General features: G+C 41.1%; 1 protein-coding gene across 3 annotated transcripts in view; it reads right to left on the bottom strand.

The window, feature by feature from the left end:
- Positions 1-21,471, bottom strand: part of LOC137298140 (uncharacterized) — a 34,619-nt gene that overhangs the window by 3,729 nt on the left and 9,419 nt on the right. For 2 of the 3 annotated variants that reach the window (XM_067830248.1, XM_067830250.1), the window contains exons 7-21: positions 15,788-15,972; positions 14,515-14,744; positions 13,745-13,916; positions 12,988-13,113; positions 12,707-12,856; positions 12,180-12,336; positions 11,699-11,912; positions 11,220-11,267; positions 8,709-8,812; positions 3,426-3,589; positions 3,012-3,195; positions 2,674-2,873; positions 2,458-2,528; positions 1,649-1,828; positions 388-583 (exon numbers count right to left, since the gene is read on the bottom strand). In XM_067830248.1, the coding sequence (XP_067686349.1) occupies positions 388-583; positions 1,649-1,828; positions 2,458-2,528; positions 2,674-2,873; positions 3,012-3,195; positions 3,426-3,589; positions 8,709-8,812; positions 11,220-11,267; positions 11,699-11,912; positions 12,180-12,336; positions 12,707-12,856; positions 12,988-13,113; positions 13,745-13,916; positions 14,515-14,744; positions 15,788-15,972 (2,381 nt within the window). The remainder of the gene's footprint in view (positions 1-387; positions 584-1,648; positions 1,829-2,457; positions 2,529-2,673; positions 2,874-3,011; positions 3,196-3,425; positions 3,590-8,708; positions 8,813-11,219; positions 11,268-11,698; positions 11,913-12,179; positions 12,337-12,706; positions 12,857-12,987; positions 13,114-13,744; positions 13,917-14,514; positions 14,745-15,787; positions 15,973-21,471) is intronic. The other variant, XM_067830249.1, reaches the window with a different exon arrangement.

The raw sequence follows: 21,471 nt of genomic DNA, 5'->3' as shown, positions 1-21,471 counted from the left end.
CATTATCTACCAGTGTTCTCAGATATTTCTAAGTAGCAAGCAAACCCTTCACTGTGTATGGGTGGACTATTTATACCAGGTGTTTATATGAGCTTAAGCAAATAGTGTTAAAGTAAACAAATGTCCATGTATTGGAAATTGATCTGATAATTTGAAGCATGAACTGTTCAAAACCTACAGACATCATTACAGTATGCCTCCTTACTGAACAGTAACAAAAATATTTCTTACTGAACTTAAATGCTGATTGTACATTCAAATATTAGTTTCTGTAAATATAAACACAATATTATTTTGTAAAATACTAATATGTCAGGTACGAAAACCTTGACATACAAGTGTATACATTCTGTAATCAATACAGAGTTACTTTCCATCAATACTTACAGATATGTAATGATGCAGCTTCTTCTTGGCTAGTTTGTAATGGCGACACATGTGGTCATGTGCAATCTTGCGGACAGGGGAGATCACTGTGCGAGACTTGGTAATGGGTGGAGGTGGCAGGGGCTTCTCCCAGACATAGTCACTCTCCACCGCCGACTGAACCATTGGGAACCTGGTCTCATCCATGTAGGACAAACTGGAACCAAGACCAACATCATTACGATTAGCTGTACATTAGCTGCAGAAACAACAGTCATCTCCAACGTGAGCCCTTGTTTATCTATCAGCAATTATTCAACTCCTAGGTTCCGTGGTCAGTTCTCACCCACCGTCCTCACAGGATGTCTAACTGTTACAGCTGCTGCAGCAAGAACTAAGCTGATCTGTCGGAATGAACACAAGAGCACAAGCAGAATCTCATCAGTGAAAAACAACATTGGAGCTGCTGGCCAAAATACAGATTACCACTGAATCCTTGATTCAAACATTATCAAGATGAACACAGTCACTGATGCAAACTTGAAGTCCAAACCATAACTGTAACACCCATAAAAACTAAACTTGCATGTTTTAGTAAACATCAAACAGGTATTTATATTGTTTTTGCCCATCAGTTAAATCCTATGCACTTGATATATATTTAGTGGTGATTGGGCAGAATGTGCAAATGTCAAACAGATCTATGACTAAATTATCTGTGGATTATATCCAAGAAATTAATAAAGGTCACCACATGAAACAACACTCCTTCACAAATATTCCAATCCATCTCACACTTGCTTGTTAACAATTGATTCCAAAATGCAGCCATACTTTCCCTGACATCTGCATCTGTGATTAAGTCACAGCCTTCTCCACTGATAAACCTCAACAATATCAATGGTTGGGCTACTTACTGCGGTCTATGTAGGACGTTCATGGACATGTCCACTGATACACCTCAACAATATCAATGATTGGGCTACTTACTGCGGTCTGTGTAGGATGTTCCCAGACTTGTCCACTGATAAACCTCAACAATATCAACAATTGGGCTACTTACTGGGGTTTGTGGTGGATGTTCCCAGACTTGTCCATTGATAAACCTCAACAATACCAACGACTGGGCTACTTACTGGGGTTTGTGGTGGATGTTCCTAGACATGTCCACTGATACACCTCAACAATATCAATGATTGGGCTACTTACTGGGGTCTGTGTAGGATGTTCCCAGACTTGTCCACTGATAAACCTCAACAATATCAACGATTGGGCTACTTACTGGGGTTTGTGGTGGATGTTCCCAGTTTTGTCCAGTGGAGGCAGGGTAAGGTCAGGGTTGTACGACCTTGTCATATGACTAGACTTCTTCCTGCGCTGACGACCACCAGACACAGGAACGACAGGAACATTGGTTGTCCATTGCATCTGAAGGACACCGAAATTACTTCTCCCAGAGTCTCTGGAACATATGAAGCAGTGTGGTGAACATCAGGCGTGTGTTGCATCCATTACTGAGATATTTCTGAGAGGATGCTTAACTTACTTCAGGTAGATACACACACCAGGATTAAAACATACTGAATACATTTATCTTACCTCAAACATAAATGTTGTTTTCTGACTCGCTGAGTGCTCTTCTATTATTTTTAATGTATCCCATGTACAAACGAGTAACATTTCAACCCACTGGGAAAGCCAAACTCATTTGGTACTTTGTGAAAGTAATTCTTTATCTTGAGTAACATTGAATCATGTATGAAATATGGAAATTACCGATGTTTCGCATATGTTTTACCGATGCTTTTCACAATTCAAAATTAACATTGAGGTGTTCTGTAAGATAAATACATTGTTCACTTGTCCCTCGGGCCCCATGGGTTAATGTACCCTCAATGTTTGTTTGTGTTCATATATATTTACAGACATACTGGATTAAGACATACTAAATATATATAATTATATTTTCATCAATGCTTTATAATCTCACTAACAAACATTCTGTCTCACTACGTTACATTTATTAAGTTGTTTTTATCTTATTCATGTTTGTGTGTACAGTCCCTTCTTTGGAACACCTCTTTCACTTACACGTTCTGCGTGTGGACACTGAGACGACCTGGAACTGCCTCCACCTTGTGCTTCTCGAAATCTGACTTGTCCTGAAAGATATGTACAACTTACTATCCGCAGTACAGTATTTATTCATGTTAAGCGTCAAACGAATCTTAAGTACTCTGATTATTCCGAAAAGTATGCATGTGGAAGTTTGAAAAACATTCCACTTTCGCCTGTAAGTCCACCCACCTTCTCTGCCACCCTGACAGTGTGGAGGAGCCGGAGACCAGCCTCCCCTGGGGATGTAGGGAGGTCAGAGCTGATGTAGGAGATGGGGGGTAGACTGGACATCTTCTTCATGTTGCCCTCCTCAAAGTCCTTCTTAACCATGCCCATCCTACGTCTCTCTACTGCAGATGGGGTCTCAAAGAATTCCTTCCAATCTTTTCCTATAACAGAACAATGAAATGGTTTCTTCCACAAAGCCTGTAAATGAATCCTGTAATAGTATAAAACAGAGTACATCCTAGATACTGTTCACAAACCACCAAGTGTGGTGCATCCAGGATACTTCTCCTAACTCTGACCTTTCTTAGGTGGGGGTGACGGCCCATTGGATGAAGACTTCACAGGTGACAGCTGCCGTTGGTTTACTTTTTTCTTGTATGATGCTACAGGGCCGATGTGGTTGCCCTGGGAAGAGGAGTCAGATATGTCCCTGCCGATGCCCGAGTCATAGAAGCTGAGCCCTTCCTGGGAATGAACCTCTGTCTACAACCATAGACACTAAGATATAGATGACTCCTATCAGGATATTCATAAACTAGACAAAATATGTATTTTGAAACAAATATTAGTGATAAACGATGGAGATATTTGTCATGTGACATCAAATATCAGTTGTGGCTGTTTGACAGGTTCAGGCAGTTTATATACACAATTCATTCAGTTTTGACCAGTTGCTGTGAACAGTGATATACTGTGTGAATATGCTGACTCACCTGCTGTGAGATGTCTGTGGGAATGACCACATCTTGATGATCTGAGCCAGCAGACATGGACATGGAATGAAGGTCAGAGTCTTTGTCTGAACTCATCCTGGCGTACTCTATCAGGCGCTTACTGAGCACCTGCCCAGAATCCCGCTTCCCAGAATGACCTTCACCTTTAAGAAAATATTAGTTTAGGTAGAATCAAATTTGTTGGAATGTCTAGTAAATCTATGACATCCTGTAATTAAGACATGGGTATGTGACTGGATGGCTGGGCTGTTGGTGCTGGATAACACTATCAGATGTCAGTGATTCACCTACTCTCTGGTCATGCTTTTAAAAGGTATAAGCAGAGCAAGAACATTAAACAGATGTTGCTGATCAGTTCATGTTCCCCTTTCACATTTGCATTACAATTTCTACTGTTCTTGTTTGTAAAAGTCTGCTATTGCAAGACATGATGTCTCTTGCCTAATGTCACAAGCTCTGTCACACACAAGGTCTTCAATAAACAAAGCGACACCTGCCAATCCCGCAATGTAGTCTACGTACTAACTTGCAAACACTGCAACAAACAATATAATGGCGAAACTATAAGATGTTTCAGAATCCAACTGTCAGATATGTATGATATCACACACAAACGTGATAAACCAGTTGCATCACATTTCAACTTGGAACATAATGGCAAATATGATCTAAAGTTTGACATGATCACACAACTCCGAACAAACCCCCCAAAAAAGAAGATCTCTTGAATTACGGTGGATTTTTAGCTACACACATGGACTCACATGGACTCAATGATAGGATTGTAGGCTGAAATATCCCTTTTAGCTTTCTGTTTCCTCATGTCACAAAGGTTCAGCATGTTAGTGATGCTACAGTTACAATGACTTATCTCAGTTATGGAAGGTATCAAGGCTACAACATTTGTAACAATCTGTTGATGAGGCTTCATCTGTCGTATGAGTGACCAGAGGCTTTTCAAATAGACATTCTGGACATTGGGTGTCCTTCATAGTAGGTCCATGGTTACTGTGACCACAGACTGATTATGTTTTGTTGGTGTCCAGTAAGGTGTATGAAATTTCAGAAGGAAAAGGCACAGTTTACAAATATCATGTGTTTTTCATATTCGTGTTGCCATTGTGCAGTAATCTGCATGTATTTCATCATTTTCTGTCAATTTCAAGTGATTTGATGAAAAAATACATACATAAAACACTATAAATAGACAAGTGTGTGCCTCCTCAGTAAGGTGAGGCAGAATGTACAGGTGTTACTGGTCAGTAAGTTGTTGGTGTTGGTCAGTTCTTACAGACCACAGGTGAGTAGTATTTGTCATGTGCATTATGCATTCCAATATACTTATAGATGTATATCAGCCTCTATACAGTACCCGACCGTCCCTGATGGTCTCATATTGTCCCCGAGTAGTCCAAGACAGACCAGTATGTGTTCCCTAATCCTTGCACACATGATGACAGTCACCATCCTACCAGACACACATTCTCCATGTGAATAACATTCCTCAACCCAAAATGTACAACAAATGTTTGCTGTACAAACATACTATGCACAAAAATCATGACTCATACACTTGGGTCTCAACAAACTTTCCATCTCCAAAAATATGATGATGAACAGCAGGGGTACGTGTTGGGTAAGTGAAACAGAACTGAATGTGTGTCCAACATCAGCCTGAATATATATTGCCATTAATGAGTAACAGTAAAGTCAACTGGTTCCAGACAAGTGGGTTGATTACTGTCTACAAAAAATGGTGTTTTCAAATTTACGCAAATTTATGCATTGAAAGTATATCTTATATTCTAATTCTTGGAAATTACTTCAAAGAAGTTCTAATTAGTGGAAGGCAAATAAAAAAACAAAAAGCACCTATAAAGAATCCAATTATCCTGTTTTGATGACGAGTCAGTGTCTATTTGACCAGGGTCTGCCATATATGCCAGAGGCGGATGTTGTGCTCAAGTGTGCACCACAGTAATAATGTGTATGTTGTATACCCAGAACACTGCCACACTACTTTAATACTGATGTACACAACATCAGTAATGTGCATATGTGGTCGTCACGTATAAAACAATACCTGCTGTAGTATCTACATCAGTGACATGTAAGTATGTAGTCATCACGTATAAAACAATACCTGCTGTAGTATCTACATCAGTGACATGTAAGTATGTAGTCATCACGTATAAAACAATACCTGCTGTAGTATCTACATCAGTGACATGTAAGTATGTAGTCGTCACGTATAAAACAATACCTGCTGTAGTATCTACATCAGTGACATGTAAGTATGTAGTCGTCACGTATAAAACAATACCTGCTGTAGTATCTACATCAGTGTCATGTAAGTATGTAGTCATCACGTATAAAACAATACCTGCTGTAGTATCTACATCAGTGACATGTAAGTATGTAGTCGTCACGTATAAAACAATACCTGCTGTAGTATCTACATCAGTGACATGTAAGTATGTAGTCGTCACGTATAAAACAATACCTGCTGTAGTATCTACATCAGTGACATGTAAGTATGTAGTCATCACGTATAAAACAATACCTGCTGTAGTATCTACATCAGTGACATGTAAGTATGTAGTCATCACGTATAAAACAATACCTGCTGTAGTATCTACATCAGTGACATGTAAGTATGTAGTCGTCACGTATAAAACAATACCTGCTGTAGTATCTACATCAGTGACATGTAAGTATGTAGTCATCACGTATAAAACAATACCTGCTGTAGTATCTACATCAGTGACATGTAAGTATGTAGTCGTCACGTATAAAACAATACCTGCTGTAGTATCTACATCAGTGACATGTAAGTATGTAGTCATCACGTATAAAACAATACCTGCTGTAGTATCTACATCAGTGTCATGTAAGTATGTAGTCGTCACGTATAAAACAATACCTGCTGTAGTATCTACATCAGTGTCATGTAAGTATGTAGTCGTCACGTATAAAACAATACCTGCTGTAGTATCTACATCAGTGACATGTAAGTATGTAGTCATCACTTATAAAACAATACCTGCTGTAGTATCTACATCAGTGACATGTAAGTATGTAGTCGTCACGTATAAAACAATACCTGCTGTAGTATCTACATCAGTGTCATGTAAGTATGTAGTCGTCACGTATAAAACAATACCTGCTGTAGTATCTACATCAGTGACCTGTAAGTATGTAGTCGTCACGTATAAAACAATACCTGCTGTAGTATCTACTTCAGTGACATGTAAGTATGTAGTCGTCACATATAAAACAATACCTGCTGTAGTATCTACATCAGTGACATGCAAGTATATAGAGATCATGTATAAAACAACCTACCTGCTTGTAACGGTGGCACAGTGTGAAGAACTATCAACTCTACTTGGCATTTAATTGAAATGGTCACTGTTTTCCCGACTGAGAAGTCACAGAGGGCAAATGCCTCTATGAGCACAGCTATCGACAAATCACAGACCTACTCTTTAGATGAGCAGTGGGCCAGCAGCGTGTTAGTGTACCTTGAAACTGCTGCCAATCACGACAGGCTCACAGAACAATGGCTGCCTGTTTAACCCTAGGTGACGATTTGGGAATGAAGATCTATATTTTGAAATTTGAGTCATAGGGCAGAACAGAGGCCGGTTGTGTGTGACTGATTCACACCTGACAGATATCAGGGTAACACAGGGTGAGTCTGGGGTGGCAGGAGCTGATGTCGACAGTCCACACACAGGTGGTCACATGCCAGGTACTCAACTCATGAAGTAAGATACAGACCCGGGTTATTACAGACATTGATACTGACTAGTAACTGATTACCATTCAATCAGGGAAATGTCGGTCAACGGAAATATCTGCTTTACAAACATCACCTGTACGTACACATGCATATTAGTGTTTGTACGTAATTTAACATAATGACATTTACTTAATGTTCATTCGATGTAAGTTATTTTTGGTAATATTACAACTAATGCTTCAATAATTCTATAAGAGCAGTCAGTTTTCTTTTCTGTTGAAAATGAACCTTAAAAAATACACAAACTAGTCATTCATGACAGCATTATTTCATTATAATTAAAATCAATAAAGAAGGCAACATTTAATTCCCCATTTATATATACACGATCAACACTTGATGCTCTATGAACTCAACTTGTACTCATCACACTGGGCCCAGAGCCAGGCAACCATAAGAAGACCTGAACAGTTAGGCAGAAAGGGTATTAGCCTACTGTTGATCTCTGAGACAACACAGATCCCACATCTCTGTTACTTAGCCTGGACTATGATACCTGTCTGACAACAAAGATATATATGTTCTGCCCTCCCATCCACCACACAGCCCGGGGTCTGGATCTCAGCATACAGCTAGGAGTTTAAGATAGACACTCCAAGATTAATGTGGATTAACTTAATCCTTGTAACCAAGAAAGGATCACCTGATTGATCATGTTACTGGGCTAGTTGGAGTGTGTGTGTTCTATTCCTCTAACAGCATGACAATTAGTCAAGCTCACTTGGTGGACGCAAGTACCGTGACATAGGTTTGTGATTAGACTGATCATTGTGACAAGTTTGCTTTAGTTATTGTACTGAGCTGGTTTGATATCAGGTATTGGTGTAAGGTCATTACAGCAGCAACATTGTGCTAAGTCTGAAATACTGCCAAGGATTTATCCATTAAGGGAAGATTCGACAATATACATTTAGGGCACATGTGTGTGTGAGCTGTCATTTCTTGGCAGTAGTGGAACAAACACAGGTGTTTAACATCTTTATATCTCTCACAGAATGGTATTAAGGTCATTAACATACACGTTACCATCACAGGCAAAATATGCTCGACAATACTACAAGAATCTCTTACAAACAAAAGAAGTTGTCATCCATAAAGTTTGTCCTATATCATCTTGTTTTAAGTGAGTGCCTAAACCATGGCCAGTGTCTGTGGTGGTTCATCATGATACCTGGAATAGGATCTTGACATGGTAATGGTCAGGGGAGAACTTATTTTTATGTCAAATTCATTTACTTACCTACAGACCAATATGTAAAGGACATGTTCACAAATCGCAACTTAGTGTTACAACTGGGAAGACAAAACAGGAATTAGGAAATGAAATGAATTGTCATGTGCCTTTGGTAACAACTGCAAAGTTGATTCATGACTTGTTTATTCAATAAAGCAGGCCATATGTCCTATTGTTCAGGCACAGTTACACGAAAATATATTATTTTGTAGCTGACTTTTACCTCTGTGAGTAGCTCTTCCACTGTCGGTGGGGTCATGACTCCGGCCAGACCCTTCAGTAAGGGGCTCTGGGTAGGGGTGTCCAGAACCTCCCTTGGGGCGGAACCTGATGGAATACAGACACATAAGTCATAGATACCTTCGGTGGAAGTCCATGTCCAAGTAACATATGAGAGTGACTCTAGAGACAGAGGGGAGGGGTGAGACAGGGGTAGGCTGAGGTAGTGAGGAGAGGTGAGACAGTTGAGAGACTTTGATAGAGCCATTGACTGAGATAGCAGGGAGGGGTGAGACAGTGGTAGGGTGAAATAGATTGTAGGTGTGACTGAGCGAAGGCGTCAGACAGAGTAAGGGTGGGATAGAGGGGAGGTGTGAGACAGGGGTAGGGTGAGATAGAAGGAAGGTATGAGACAGGGGTAGGGTGGGATAGAGGGAAGGTGTGAGACAGGGGTAGGGTGGGATAGAGGGAAGGTGTCAGACAGGGGTACGGTGGGATAGAAGGAAGGTGTGAGACAGGGGTAGGGTGAGACAGAGGGGAGGGGTGAGACAGTCGTAGGGTGAGATAGAGGGAGGTGAGACAAGGGTAGGGTGGGATAGAGGGAAGGTGTGAGACAGGGGTAGGGTGAGATAGAAGGAAGGTGTGAGACAGGGGTAGGGTGAGACAGAGGGAAGGTGTCAGACAGGGGTAGGGTGGGATAGAAGGAAGGTGTGAGACAGGGGTAGGGTGAGATAGAAGGAAGGTGTGAGACAGGGGTAGGGTGAGACAGAGGGGAGGGGTGAGACAGTCGTAGGGTGAGATGGAGGGTGAGACAGGGGTAGGGTGGGATAGAGGGAAGGTGTGAGACAGGGGTAGGGTGGGATAGAAGGAAGGTGTGAGACAGGGGTAGGGTGAGATAGAAGGAAGGTGTGAGACAGGGGTAGGGTGAGACAGAGGGGAGGGGTGAGACAGTCGTAGGGTGAGATGGAGGGTGAGACAGGGGTAGGGTGGGATAGAGGGAAGGTGTGAGACAGGGGTAGGGTGGGATAGAAGGAAGGTGTGAGACAGGGGTGGGGTGAGACAGAGGGGAGGGGTGAGACAGTCGTAGGGTGAGATAGAGGGAGGGTGAGACAGGGGTAGGGTGGGATAGAGGGAAGGTGTGAGACAGGGGTAGGGTGAGATAGAAGGAAGGTGTGAGACAGGGGTAGGGTGAGACAGAGGGGAGGGGTGAGACAGTCGTAGGGTGAGATAGAGGGAGGATGAGACAGGGGTAGGGTGGGATAGAGGGAAGGTGTAAGACAGGGGTAGGGTGAGACAGAGGGGAGGGTTGAGACAGTCGTAGGGTAAGATAGAGGGATGGTGAGACACTGGTAGGGAGGGATAGAGGGAAGGTGTGAGACAGGGGTAGGGTGAGACAGAGGGGAGGGGTGAGACAGTCATAGGGTGAGATAGAGGGAAGGTGAGACAGGGGTAGGGTGGGATAGAGGGAAGGTGTAAGACAGGGGTAGGGTGAGACAGAGGGGAGGGGTGAGACAATGGTAGGGTGAGATAGAGGGAGGGTGCGACAGTCGTAGGGTAAGATAGAGGGAAGGTGAGACAGGGGTAGGGAGGTGTGAGACAGGGATAGAGGGGAGGTGTGAGACAGGGGTAGGGTGAGATAGAGGGAAGGTGAGACAGAGGTAGGGTGAGATAGAGGGGAGGGTGAGAAAGTGGTAGGGTGAGATAGAGGGTAGGTGAGACAGAGGTAGGGTGATAGAGGGAGGGGTGAGACAGGGGTAGGGTGAGACAGAGGGCAGGTATGAGACGGGGGGAGGAGTGAGACAGGGGTAGGTGAGACAGAGGGGACGGGCGAGACAGTGGTATGGTGAAAATGAGTGGATTGGTGAGACAGGAGTAGGGTTAAATAGAGAGGATTGGTGAGACAGTGGTAGTGTGAGATAGAGGGGATGGGTGAGACAGTGGTAGGGTAAGACATAGGGGAGGTGTGTGAGAGCGATGGGGTGAGATAAAAGGGGAGAGGTGAGAAAGGGGTAAGGTGAAATAGAGGTGTGAGACAGTGGCAAGGGTGAAAGAGGTGTAATGTGAGATAGAGGGGAGGCGTTGGAGATGAAGTTGATGGGAGATGGTAGGGAGATATGACATGGGGAATGATTAGTTGAGGAAGAGTATCCATCACACCCAGACATAGCAGCAATCATTCTAGAACCCGTCTTTACCCTTTAGATAAATTAGATGACAGCTGATTAGTTAATAATCCATCTTAAACTACCTATGTCTGTTCTGACAGGTAGTATGAAAGGCCTTGACAGTTTGGGTCCTTTAATACAGCAATCCAACCATTTGGAGAATTCAACCATTACTGTTTGAAGTCTCAGTGCCACGCCATGGCCATCATCTATAACGCTTCACTGAGAAACAATAGGATTCCAACATGATAATAAATATATTAGTTGGGGGAACTTATGCTTCTACCAAGAAACACCAACCTTAACCAAACATAGTGGTTACTATGGCAACAGACTAACTGACCACACACCTTGACTCAACCCGAAGGAGGACAGCAGTCTCTGATGTCCAGGTTCCCCTGAAATATCACAGGACAGAGAGAGAAAGAGTAAGAGGAAGTGTGTGAGTGAGTGAGTGAGTGAGTTTAGGTTTACACCACGTTTAACAATATTTAAGAATTTCACAGCAGGCGACAGCAGAAATGGGTTTGACACATTGTACCCATTTGGGGAATTGAACATGGGTCTTCAGCATGATGAGCGGTGCTTTAACCACGAGACTTCCCCACCACCCTGAGAGAAAGAGAAAGAAAAAGAGGGTGACATAGTGAATGATGTTCTCTAATGACGTGATATCCAGTCATGGCAAGCAAACAGAAACAGACAACAGGCCATTTTATCTGAGAGACAGCAGGAATATGATGAATGATAAGGGAAATAACTCTGTCAAACTACACATCTAATCATGATTTGTTTCTTGTAGCCCATCTTCGTGGCTGGAAATACCAACCATGGTTTCTGGTCGTGACTGTAGGCTTCAGGTTCTGGGGTGTTACGGACGTAGGACTGAGGGGAGCGAGCACAGTGCTGTCCTCTTCCTCCTGACAACTGTTCTGATACTTTGGTGGGTTCTCTCCCTTGACGAGACTTGGGTGTGGTCTGTGTGGGTTCCTCAGTTACCTCAGGCTTCATCTCCTCCAGCACAGAGGAACTCTTGCCCCCAGCTTGAGAGGAACAATGGTGACATTCAATATGGACTTTAAATGAAGCTTGTTTTTTTTGCTCAAAATTACATTTATACAGCCAGCAGCTGTCTGAGAGATCAAGTAAATGCCATGTCTTGATGAGCATTTACAAAGTGTAACTTCATTAAATTTATGACTATTTTCAGTCAAATTCAAATCACAAAATTCAAATAAAAAACATCAGAAAGGTGCTTTCTAAGATGTCCTTTCAGGTATTTACGAAAAACACTGTTACCAACCACTCACGTTTAACAGATCTGCTTGGACGTCTCTTAGAGAAAGATTTCCTACGTTGTGAAGATGTGCTATTCCTTCTCTTCCTCTCCAGAGAGCTGTCTCGCCCTTCACTGTCAGGAGAAACAATCTTCACTCTCTTGGCTGTGCCTGCTTCCTCTTCACCTGCCTGTACAGACAACAGACATCATGGACATTAGAAGTTGACCTCAGCCAGTCTTGTGAAGAGATCAGCATTTCACTTCATTACTAAGGGACCCCTCTCATATAGCTGGAGTATTCCTGAATGGTTTGTAACAGTCTCTACTCCAATCATTTGATTGGATACATTATGAGAGATTACATACATAAAACTGTTCTAAATGAATCCAACGGTTGTATCAAGATCCCCTTGCCTAATCAGTGTTTAACTGAGGTCTCATGAAACTTTGATTTAGTCAAATTTTGGTAGTGGAACACTTTTGTAATCCAAAATGGAAATCAAATTGTAGGATCTGTAAATCAATTAAAGCAACATGGCCAGCTGAATCCATACTTACTATTACAGGTATGTATTCCTCTCCTTCAAACACACCTGGGATGGAACTGGACACCCAGTCGCTAACCCAGTCGTGGAAGCTTTCCATCACAGTAACACTCTGCTGTTTGGACAGACCAATCTTGTCTTTCAGAATCTTCAGGGCATTGTCCTAATGGGCAAAGGTAACTGTGTTGCAGTTCATATTGAAGAGTCTCTTTATTTATTACTTTATGAAGATGTAGTTAAGTGACATCACATTACTTCCATGTTATATAATGTGGGCGTTATCATGTATGTTACCTCATCCTCTGATGACAACAGTGGACGTGTGATCCCCAACTTGTTGAGGAGGTCAGCAAGACTTTCCTTGTCCTTCACATTGGTCAATTCTACCAAAGCAAGCACTGCCTCTTGTCGGACATCACGCTGGACAAACAATGTAGATTAGGTGACAGCTAAGATAAATTCACATGGAATATTGCCCAAATGTAATGAAGAAGGACTGTAAAAACCTATGTCAACAGTTATTTTAAACAGTTCCAACAGAGGAAACATGTAACTAAAATATACATGTAACAAGTGGATACTACAACTGTGTAAGTATCGCTCCTGTTAACATAAACACATGCCCCTACACTTCGGCACCCATGTACATTAGGTAGCTGGTCTAACATGTGCTGTAGACTCACTGGCCATCTCCACCAAACATCTGTGCCCCTACACTTCGGCACCCATGTACATTAGGCAGCTGGTCTAACATGTGCTGTAGACTCACTGGCCATCTCCACCAAACATCTGCCCCTACACTCCGGCACCCATGTACATTAGGTAGCTGGTCTAACATGTGCTGTAGACTCACTGTCCATCTCCACCAAACATCTGCCCCTACACTCCAGCACCCATGTACATTAGGTAGCTGGTCTAACATGTGCTGTAGACTCACTGGCCATCTCCACCAAACATCTGCCCCTACACTCCGGCACCCATGTACATAAGGCAGCAGGCCCAGTGTGTGCTATAGACTCAGTTGTCAGCTCAAGCACAGCTGTCTACTTACTGAAGGATCCACAAGTTTCGGGAGGATGGCGGTGATGATGTTGTTGGAGTCCATGCCTAGACCCCGGAGAGTGCGAACACAGTTGGAACGGATCTCATTCATCTCACACGTCAGCTGGTCAAGAAGACACTCTTGGAACTGTTTTACTGTTGGCTTTATCATGCCAGTTTGTCTGTGATAGATAACTGAGGGTTAGTGAGAGGCTAGATTAGGGGTGGGAAGAACTGGGGATGCAGTGTTGCTGGGTATGGGAGAGGTGGGGAGGTACTGGTAGGGGTGGGAATGTGGAGAGGGGTGAGTATAGGTGTTGTGGGAAGTGATTGGGGTGTGGAAACTGAGTATGTAGAGAAGTGTGCTTACACTGAAGTCATGGGGTTAGTGAGTGGTAGATTTATGGGACGTTTAGTAGTTGGGATTATAAATATATTCCCTCTACCATGTTCTTTCTTTTACATCACACAAGCCATGCTATTGTTGGGCTTTGTATATGAATTGTGACTTTTGTACATGACAGTCTGGACCATCTATAAAGGAAGTGTGAAGAATGTTGAAAGGTGACTTAAAAAATATTCTGGATATAAAGAAACACCAAAAGCCAAATATGTATGACTTTCATTAGAAATTACAAACACCACAAATGTTTAGGGTGAAGTGTTGATGACAAAGGCATCATCTCACAGATGACAAATGACATGACACCGATGCAATTCCTTGAGGGTCACATGAGCTGCACTGTCTACGGTACTTCATAAGAACCATTGTATTCTTACTCCTGTAGACTGACGATGTAGTCACAGATCTTGTGATGGACGGCTGGTGTCTTCCCAAATGATGATAGCATTTCCAGAAGCTTTTGGACAGCAGCACTGACCTCCAGCGGGGTGTCACTTGGGAACCAGTCTTCAGAAAGGAGGTGCTGAAGCAGGTCCATATCAACCCCTGCCATGGACTTTCGTGTCTTACGTTTGGGTGTGTCCTCCTTCTTGCTTGTGTCTCCAGGCTGCAATACAAACAGAAGACAGTAGGAGTCAGTATGTTGGCATTCACACATGAAGAACAGTCAAGTCAGGAATCTGGCATTAGTTGGTAAACTTGGAGCTCAAATTGTCAGTGACAAAGATGCTGAGCATGAGCTCCTTCACTGTGGAACTTTCTTCAAGCTGACATTAAGAACTCTTCTCCTTTCAGAGTTCAGGTCTAACTTAAACCTAACCACTATTTCTGACTTTATATCTATCCATCATGAGTGCTTTGAGCAGCCTGTTTGATGGAGTTTCCAACTTGAAAGATTATCTGATACTCATCTGTCAGTATTATAAGTTGTGTTATGGCATTTTTTCACAAATGTTTACTACAGTGGGTCAAATTCTGCACCATTCACAGCAGAGTCTGTCAGCCGTCTATCTGTGCATGACCACATGGGAGGGTATCATGGGAGGGTTGATATGCTGGATTTGGTTATCGCGCACAGTGTTGATATACTCCTGGAGTTGGTTATCATGCAGTGTTGATATATTGTGGGGTTGGGTTATCACACACAGTGTTGATATACTGCTGGATTTGGTTATCATGCAGTGTTGATATACTGTGGGGTTTTGTTATCATGCAGTGTTGATACACTGTGAGGTTTGGTTATCATGCAGTGTTGACACACTGTGGGGTTTTGTTATCATGCAGTGTTGATACACTGTGGGGTTTTGTTATCACGCACTGTTGATACACTGTGGGGTTTTGTTATCACGCACTGTTGATACACTGTGGGGTTTTGTTATCATGCACAGTGTTTATACACTGTGGGGTTTGGTTATCATGCACTGTTGATACACTGTGGGGTTTTGTTATCATGCAGTGTTGATACACTGTGAAAGTATAAACCACTATACAAAAACAGCAGTAATGGCATATTCCAATCAAAGCTAGCTGACAGAAGAGACAAACATTATGGCCACTTTTGTGCCATTTGAGAACAAGTATTTGACATCATGATCTGTTATCAAGCTTGTCTCCATCTTGGAGTAACTGGAGAAAAAAAAGCCTTTTCACCTTTGTTGGTGCCTGGATCTTTTCCACTTGTGAAACCTGTCTGTGGAATGTCTTCTGTTTGACGACTGCTGGTGCTGCCAAGACTTCTGGTGCCACTTTGGTTGAAAGTTTCTCAGACTTTTCTCTATCTTGTCTTTTGTCAAAGTTCCAGTCCACCTTGGTGATGCCATGGCTTGTGGGTTTATCTGGGATAAAGCATGCACAAACCTAACCATTGATTGAAGGAGAGACTGAAGAGAAGGAATATCAAATAAAAAATAATCTTATTAATTTTAGCTCTTTTACCACTGTTATGCTATGCCTCTCTCTCTGACGAGGCCACCTTAAGGAAATGTCAGATCTAAATGCAAAATACATTTGCTCCTGGGTGATCAGATATCTGCTTTCTGTAATAATGTCATTTGGTTTTTGTTATTTGTAGTCACACCAGACTACATTGCAGTGTCAGCATCATTGTACCGTTATGTGGAGGACTTCAAGAGTGTCTCCCGCACGGAGTCAGATCATCTCCCACTCACAACTATAATCTCATCCCTGTTCGATGTTGGCAGGCCAGCCGATGATAAGTATTTTCTTTGTATTAACAGATGTAAATTTAAATGGAATAATGAAAAATCACAATCATATCTTGATAACCTGCAAAATGCTGATACAAGTAATTTGTTCCAGGACTTTATGAACAGTCTACATGTCAACACTGATAAAGCAGTAAACATACTGCAGCGCATTCTGCAAAGCTGTGGGCGAGATATGGAATGTAAACATGCCAAAACCACTGACTCTAATCAACAGCCAAAATGGTTTGATCAACAGTGTCAGACTCTTAAACGTGAAAAGTACAAATTACTTAATATGTTTAGAAAAACAACAACATTTGACAATTTGAATAGATACAAAGACATTAGATCCAAGTTCAAACAGACCTGTAAAACCAAAAAAGATAGCTATAATCGTTCGATTACAAAGAAAATACATGATGCAGCTTGTTCTAGAGACTGCTCAGCATTTTGGAGACTTGTGAAAAAATATACCACAAACTGTGCCATGGAAGAACGTGTAACGCCATCAACATGGGCTGCATACTTTAAGGACTTGTTGAACCCGACGCTGCCAGAAGATGGCAACTTTTCAGAAGATGTCAAATCATACATTGATAAACATGACTTCAATACATGTGTTGACTGTATTAATGATGATGATATTCTATCATGTGACTTTACAGTTCAGGATGTACTAGATGCTATCAGACATCTGAAAGATAACAAATCCCCAGGCGATGATGGTATACCCGCAGAGTTTTTCAAATATTCTGAACATATAATTGTTCCTTATTTAGTATTACTGTTCAACAAAATTCTTTCATCCGGTGTTTGGCCAAATTCCTGGTCAGCTGGTATTATCATCCCACTATATAAGAAAGGTAGTAGATCTGACCCGAATAACTATAGGGGAATCTCTCTTCTAAATGTAATGAGCAAAATTTTTGTTTCGGTTCTAAACAAACGGTTGGAGTACTTCTTGGAACTTCATGAGATAATTGGAGAATATCAGGGTGGATTTAAGACTGACCATTTGACTGTGGACAGTATCTTTATTCTCCAGACAATCATTCAGAAATATTTAACACGCAAAAATGGGAAGATATACGTTGCATTCATAGATTTTCGTAAGGCCTTTGATATGGTGAATAGGTTTAAACTATTGTATGTTCTTTTGCACAATGGGATCCACGGTAAATTTTTCAAGTTGATTGAAAATATGTATATTAATGTCAAGGCCACTGTAATCTGTGAGTACGGTAAGAAATTAACTGAATATTTTGGTAGCGCCTGTGGGGTTCGGCAAGGCTGTGTCCTTAGTCCTGTACTATTCTCTTTATATATCAATGAACTTGTATCGATATTAGAAACCAAGTTTGATGATGGTATATTTATCTCTGAAAATATGTTGAATATCATTGCTCTCTTATTTGCAGATGATCTGGTTTTGATTGCCGATACTGTCGTGAGATTACAGCGTCGCCTTGACGCCTTACATATATATTCACATCAATGGGGCATGGATATTAATACTGATAAAAGTAAAATTATTGTCTTTAAAATGGGTGGCCCATTGTCCAAACATGAAAAATGGTTTTATAATGGTACCCAGATGGAAACTGTCAATATTTATAAGTATTTAGGACTTATGATAACTCCAAAACTGATTTGGACTAGGGCATGTAAAACATTATCCGACCAAGCTAATAAGGCACTGTGGCCGATCAAGTCATTTATAAGACGATACGACATGTCACCCTCAGAAGGATTGTACATCTTTGATAAAAAAATTGTACCAATTCTAACATATGGTGCCGAGATATGGGGTTTTAAAAAGAGAGAAAGTACTGAAATTATCCATCGAAAATTTTGCAAATTCTTACTTCAGATTAGTTACAGATCATCTAATGCTGTTGCATATGGGGAATGTGGGAGGGCACTCTTAAGCAATGTTTATTATGTCAAATGTATTAAATACTGGCTGAGATTATTAAGAATGCATCCAAGTAGATATCCATATCAATGTTATCAATTCCTATTATCTGTTGAATTCAGGAAACGTGCAACATGGGCTCGTCACATCAGTGATTTGTTATTTCATTATGGTTTTGGTACTGCTTGGATTTCCCAAGATGTTGGCGATACAAAAATGTTTCTATATATGTTTACCGAAAGAATTAACAACTGCTCCATGCAAGAGTGGCATCTTTCCCTAGATGCTCCTTCGCTGTCATTTTACAAATCACATAAATCGCTGCTGACTTGTGAAAAATATCTATCATTGAACATAAGTAATAAACTTAAACGTCTTTTCACGTTATTCAGATCAGGATCTAGTGCACTTGGTATCAAATATGCTAGACGAAGTATTGCCTCTTGCAATGACGACATTGTGTTATGCAAACACTGTAAAAGTATCGAGGATGAAATTCATATTGTTTATATTTGTAAACGCTATGAGGATATGCGTTGGCGTTACATTCCAAAAACAGTCCATGGATACTATTATTCCCTCCATAGCATATGTACATCATCAGACATTAATATCATAAATAACTTTGTCAAGTACTTAGAACATGTTTATTCTGCTCCTGTTAGCGTTGTTTAATGAAACTGGTAACCAAGTGTGTGTGTGTGTGTGTGAGAGAGATTGTGTGTGTGTGAATGAGTGTGAGTGTGTGTCTGTCTGTCTGTCTGTCTGTCCCACTGTGATACCATGTCAAGTCACATGGATAACCCATCTACTACGGGTGACAACAAGCACTGTATTGTAACACCATAATGTGAGCGTTCTGAGTGATTTGGTTGTTGTCAGTATCATTTCTGTCAGATTACAGATATCAGCGTCACATCACTTCCACAATTCACATACAGGACACAGACTGAATATCTGCTGGACACAGATGAAGGTACTGTTTAGAAGCTGTATGATAAAAGATAAGGTTGAGCTCGTATCTTTACATTTATGATAACTACACGTACAGATTTGGGCAAATGGTGTATTGGGGACTCTTCAAGTGCTGGAAGAAGGTCTCACTTTGTTGGCATATTTCTCTTTGAAGGAAGACCACAGATTCTAGACAAGATAAAAACTAAAAATAAAAAACGAAACAAGAAACCGAAACCCTTGTTTGAATAATGACAGGTTCACCAGCCTTTCACTGCAAAGCTGCACGAAATGGAAAATCTAGAAATCTATGGGAATTTGTAAAGGAATGCTTACAAAAGAGACATGAGTTTAATTGTGATTTACAGTGTTCACGAATGGTTTTTCAAAGTAACAGGGCATTGGGTCCGGTAAGTTTCAGATGTCTGTCTGACCAATCCAAAATTCACAGTACCTATAGAACAAAATATACACACATTTCAGATTTAACATTTCTTATAATTGGCATTGATAGTATTAACAAACATACGACTTACAAATGGTAAACAAGTATTACATGTCACATGTGACAACTTCAGTCTAAGTCATTGTGCAATATATAATCAGACACTGGGGCCGGGTTGTAGACCATTGGTGAATTCGCCAGATTTGTCAGAGGGTCAGACGCTATTTGTGAACACCAGATGTAAGTAAAGATGTCATTAACTACCTTCAACACAAGGCAGGTACAATACAATCTTCATCACAAAATTGTGTGCTGCCCTCGGGTGAAACTCTGGGACATCAATAAGGTATGTCCGTACATCAAAGTAAGTCTTACATAAACTCCAGCTTTCACTTTGCACTTGATATACGATTCACATGACACACAGCAGTGTCCCTGTAAACACTCTATACAGATATTACATGTTTTGTAAAAATAAATACATCACTTGCGTCATGGATTCCAAATGTGCCATGCAAGTCTATAACAGATGACCAGTCAGTATCTCTGCAGTGACAAGTTGAGAATCTCTGGCCCTTTTATTGTATTTTTAGTAAGATGATTCAACAAATTTGTCCAAAATATTTTTATTTTAAAGACAAAATGCTCATCTTACCATACCCTTGAATTATCTTCAGTTTCTTTTAGCTGTAAATGATATTTCCCCTTACATGTTGTCTGATTGATTCATTCCTTACTATTTACAAAGAGGTGACATCAAATGCAAAGAGTGAAATTAATATCTTTTGACAAAATTCTTAACGAAAAACGGATTCAAGCATTATGCCAGCTCAATATTTAGAATGTTTACAGCTTTCTGTCACACCCTCTGAACATATGACATGGCTGGCGACGCTGATTTGATCATATCTCTGGTGTGTCATAATTTCCATGACTTTATCAATACCAGGTGTGATTGACAACCTGCTGATTGTATGGCTGAAAAGTCCATCACAGACTCCATACAATCAGCGCTGGGGCGGGGTGTCTACCCACATGTATATTTCAATAGATATGTGATACGCTGTTCAGAGGGCCATGAGTGATAACGGACTGATTGAACTGACTGGCACTGACTTTTAATAAACCTGAAGATTAAATGAGATGTTATGATGGTAAAGTTGTAGTTAATAAATTGTAAACAAGAATGACCTTTTTCCAGCCATAAAATTGAATTGAAGACTTTTTTCACATTAATTTTAATAGTCTGTATTCTTACAAACATGAAATAATTTTTGAGAAAACATCCTGCAGGCAGATGTACATGTTTATAATTAATTACACCATGTAAGAGGCTGTGTGAGTGAGTGGGTGGGTAGGGGAGAGAGTGAGTGAGTGAGTGAGTGAGTTTGAGTGAGTGAGTGAGTGAGTGAGTGAGTGAGTGAGTGAGTGAGTGAGTGAGTGAGTGAGTGAGTCAGTCAGTCAGTCAGTCAGTCAGTGAGTCAGTCAGTCACTCAGTCAGTCAGTCACTCACTCAGTCAGTCAGTGGATGTCTGTTAAGCATTTATATAAGGTGCAAATCTGTTAAGCATTTATATAAGTTACTAAAAATTACAAAAACCCCAAAATATATTTGTTTCAAAAGAAGTAATTATATAAATCTGTCCAAAAAAGCATGGTACAGTGTTACAGACATTTTGTCCACGTCACTACCTGGGATGGGATGATTTTCACAAAGGAGTGAAACACTTCAGTTATACTTGTAAATAGCTGGTGCAGGGTGTAGAGGTGGAACAGGTTTGTAGCTGTATCAGGAGACTGTGTCAAAAGCAGG

This window comes from Haliotis asinina, chromosome 10 (assembly GCF_037392515.1).
Source record: "Haliotis asinina isolate JCU_RB_2024 chromosome 10, JCU_Hal_asi_v2, whole genome shotgun sequence".
Classification (NCBI taxonomy): Eukaryota; Metazoa; Mollusca; class Gastropoda; order Lepetellida; family Haliotidae; genus Haliotis; species Haliotis asinina.
Note: the sequence above shows the minus strand (reverse complement) of the source record. Positions and strands in the feature narration are given on the sequence as shown.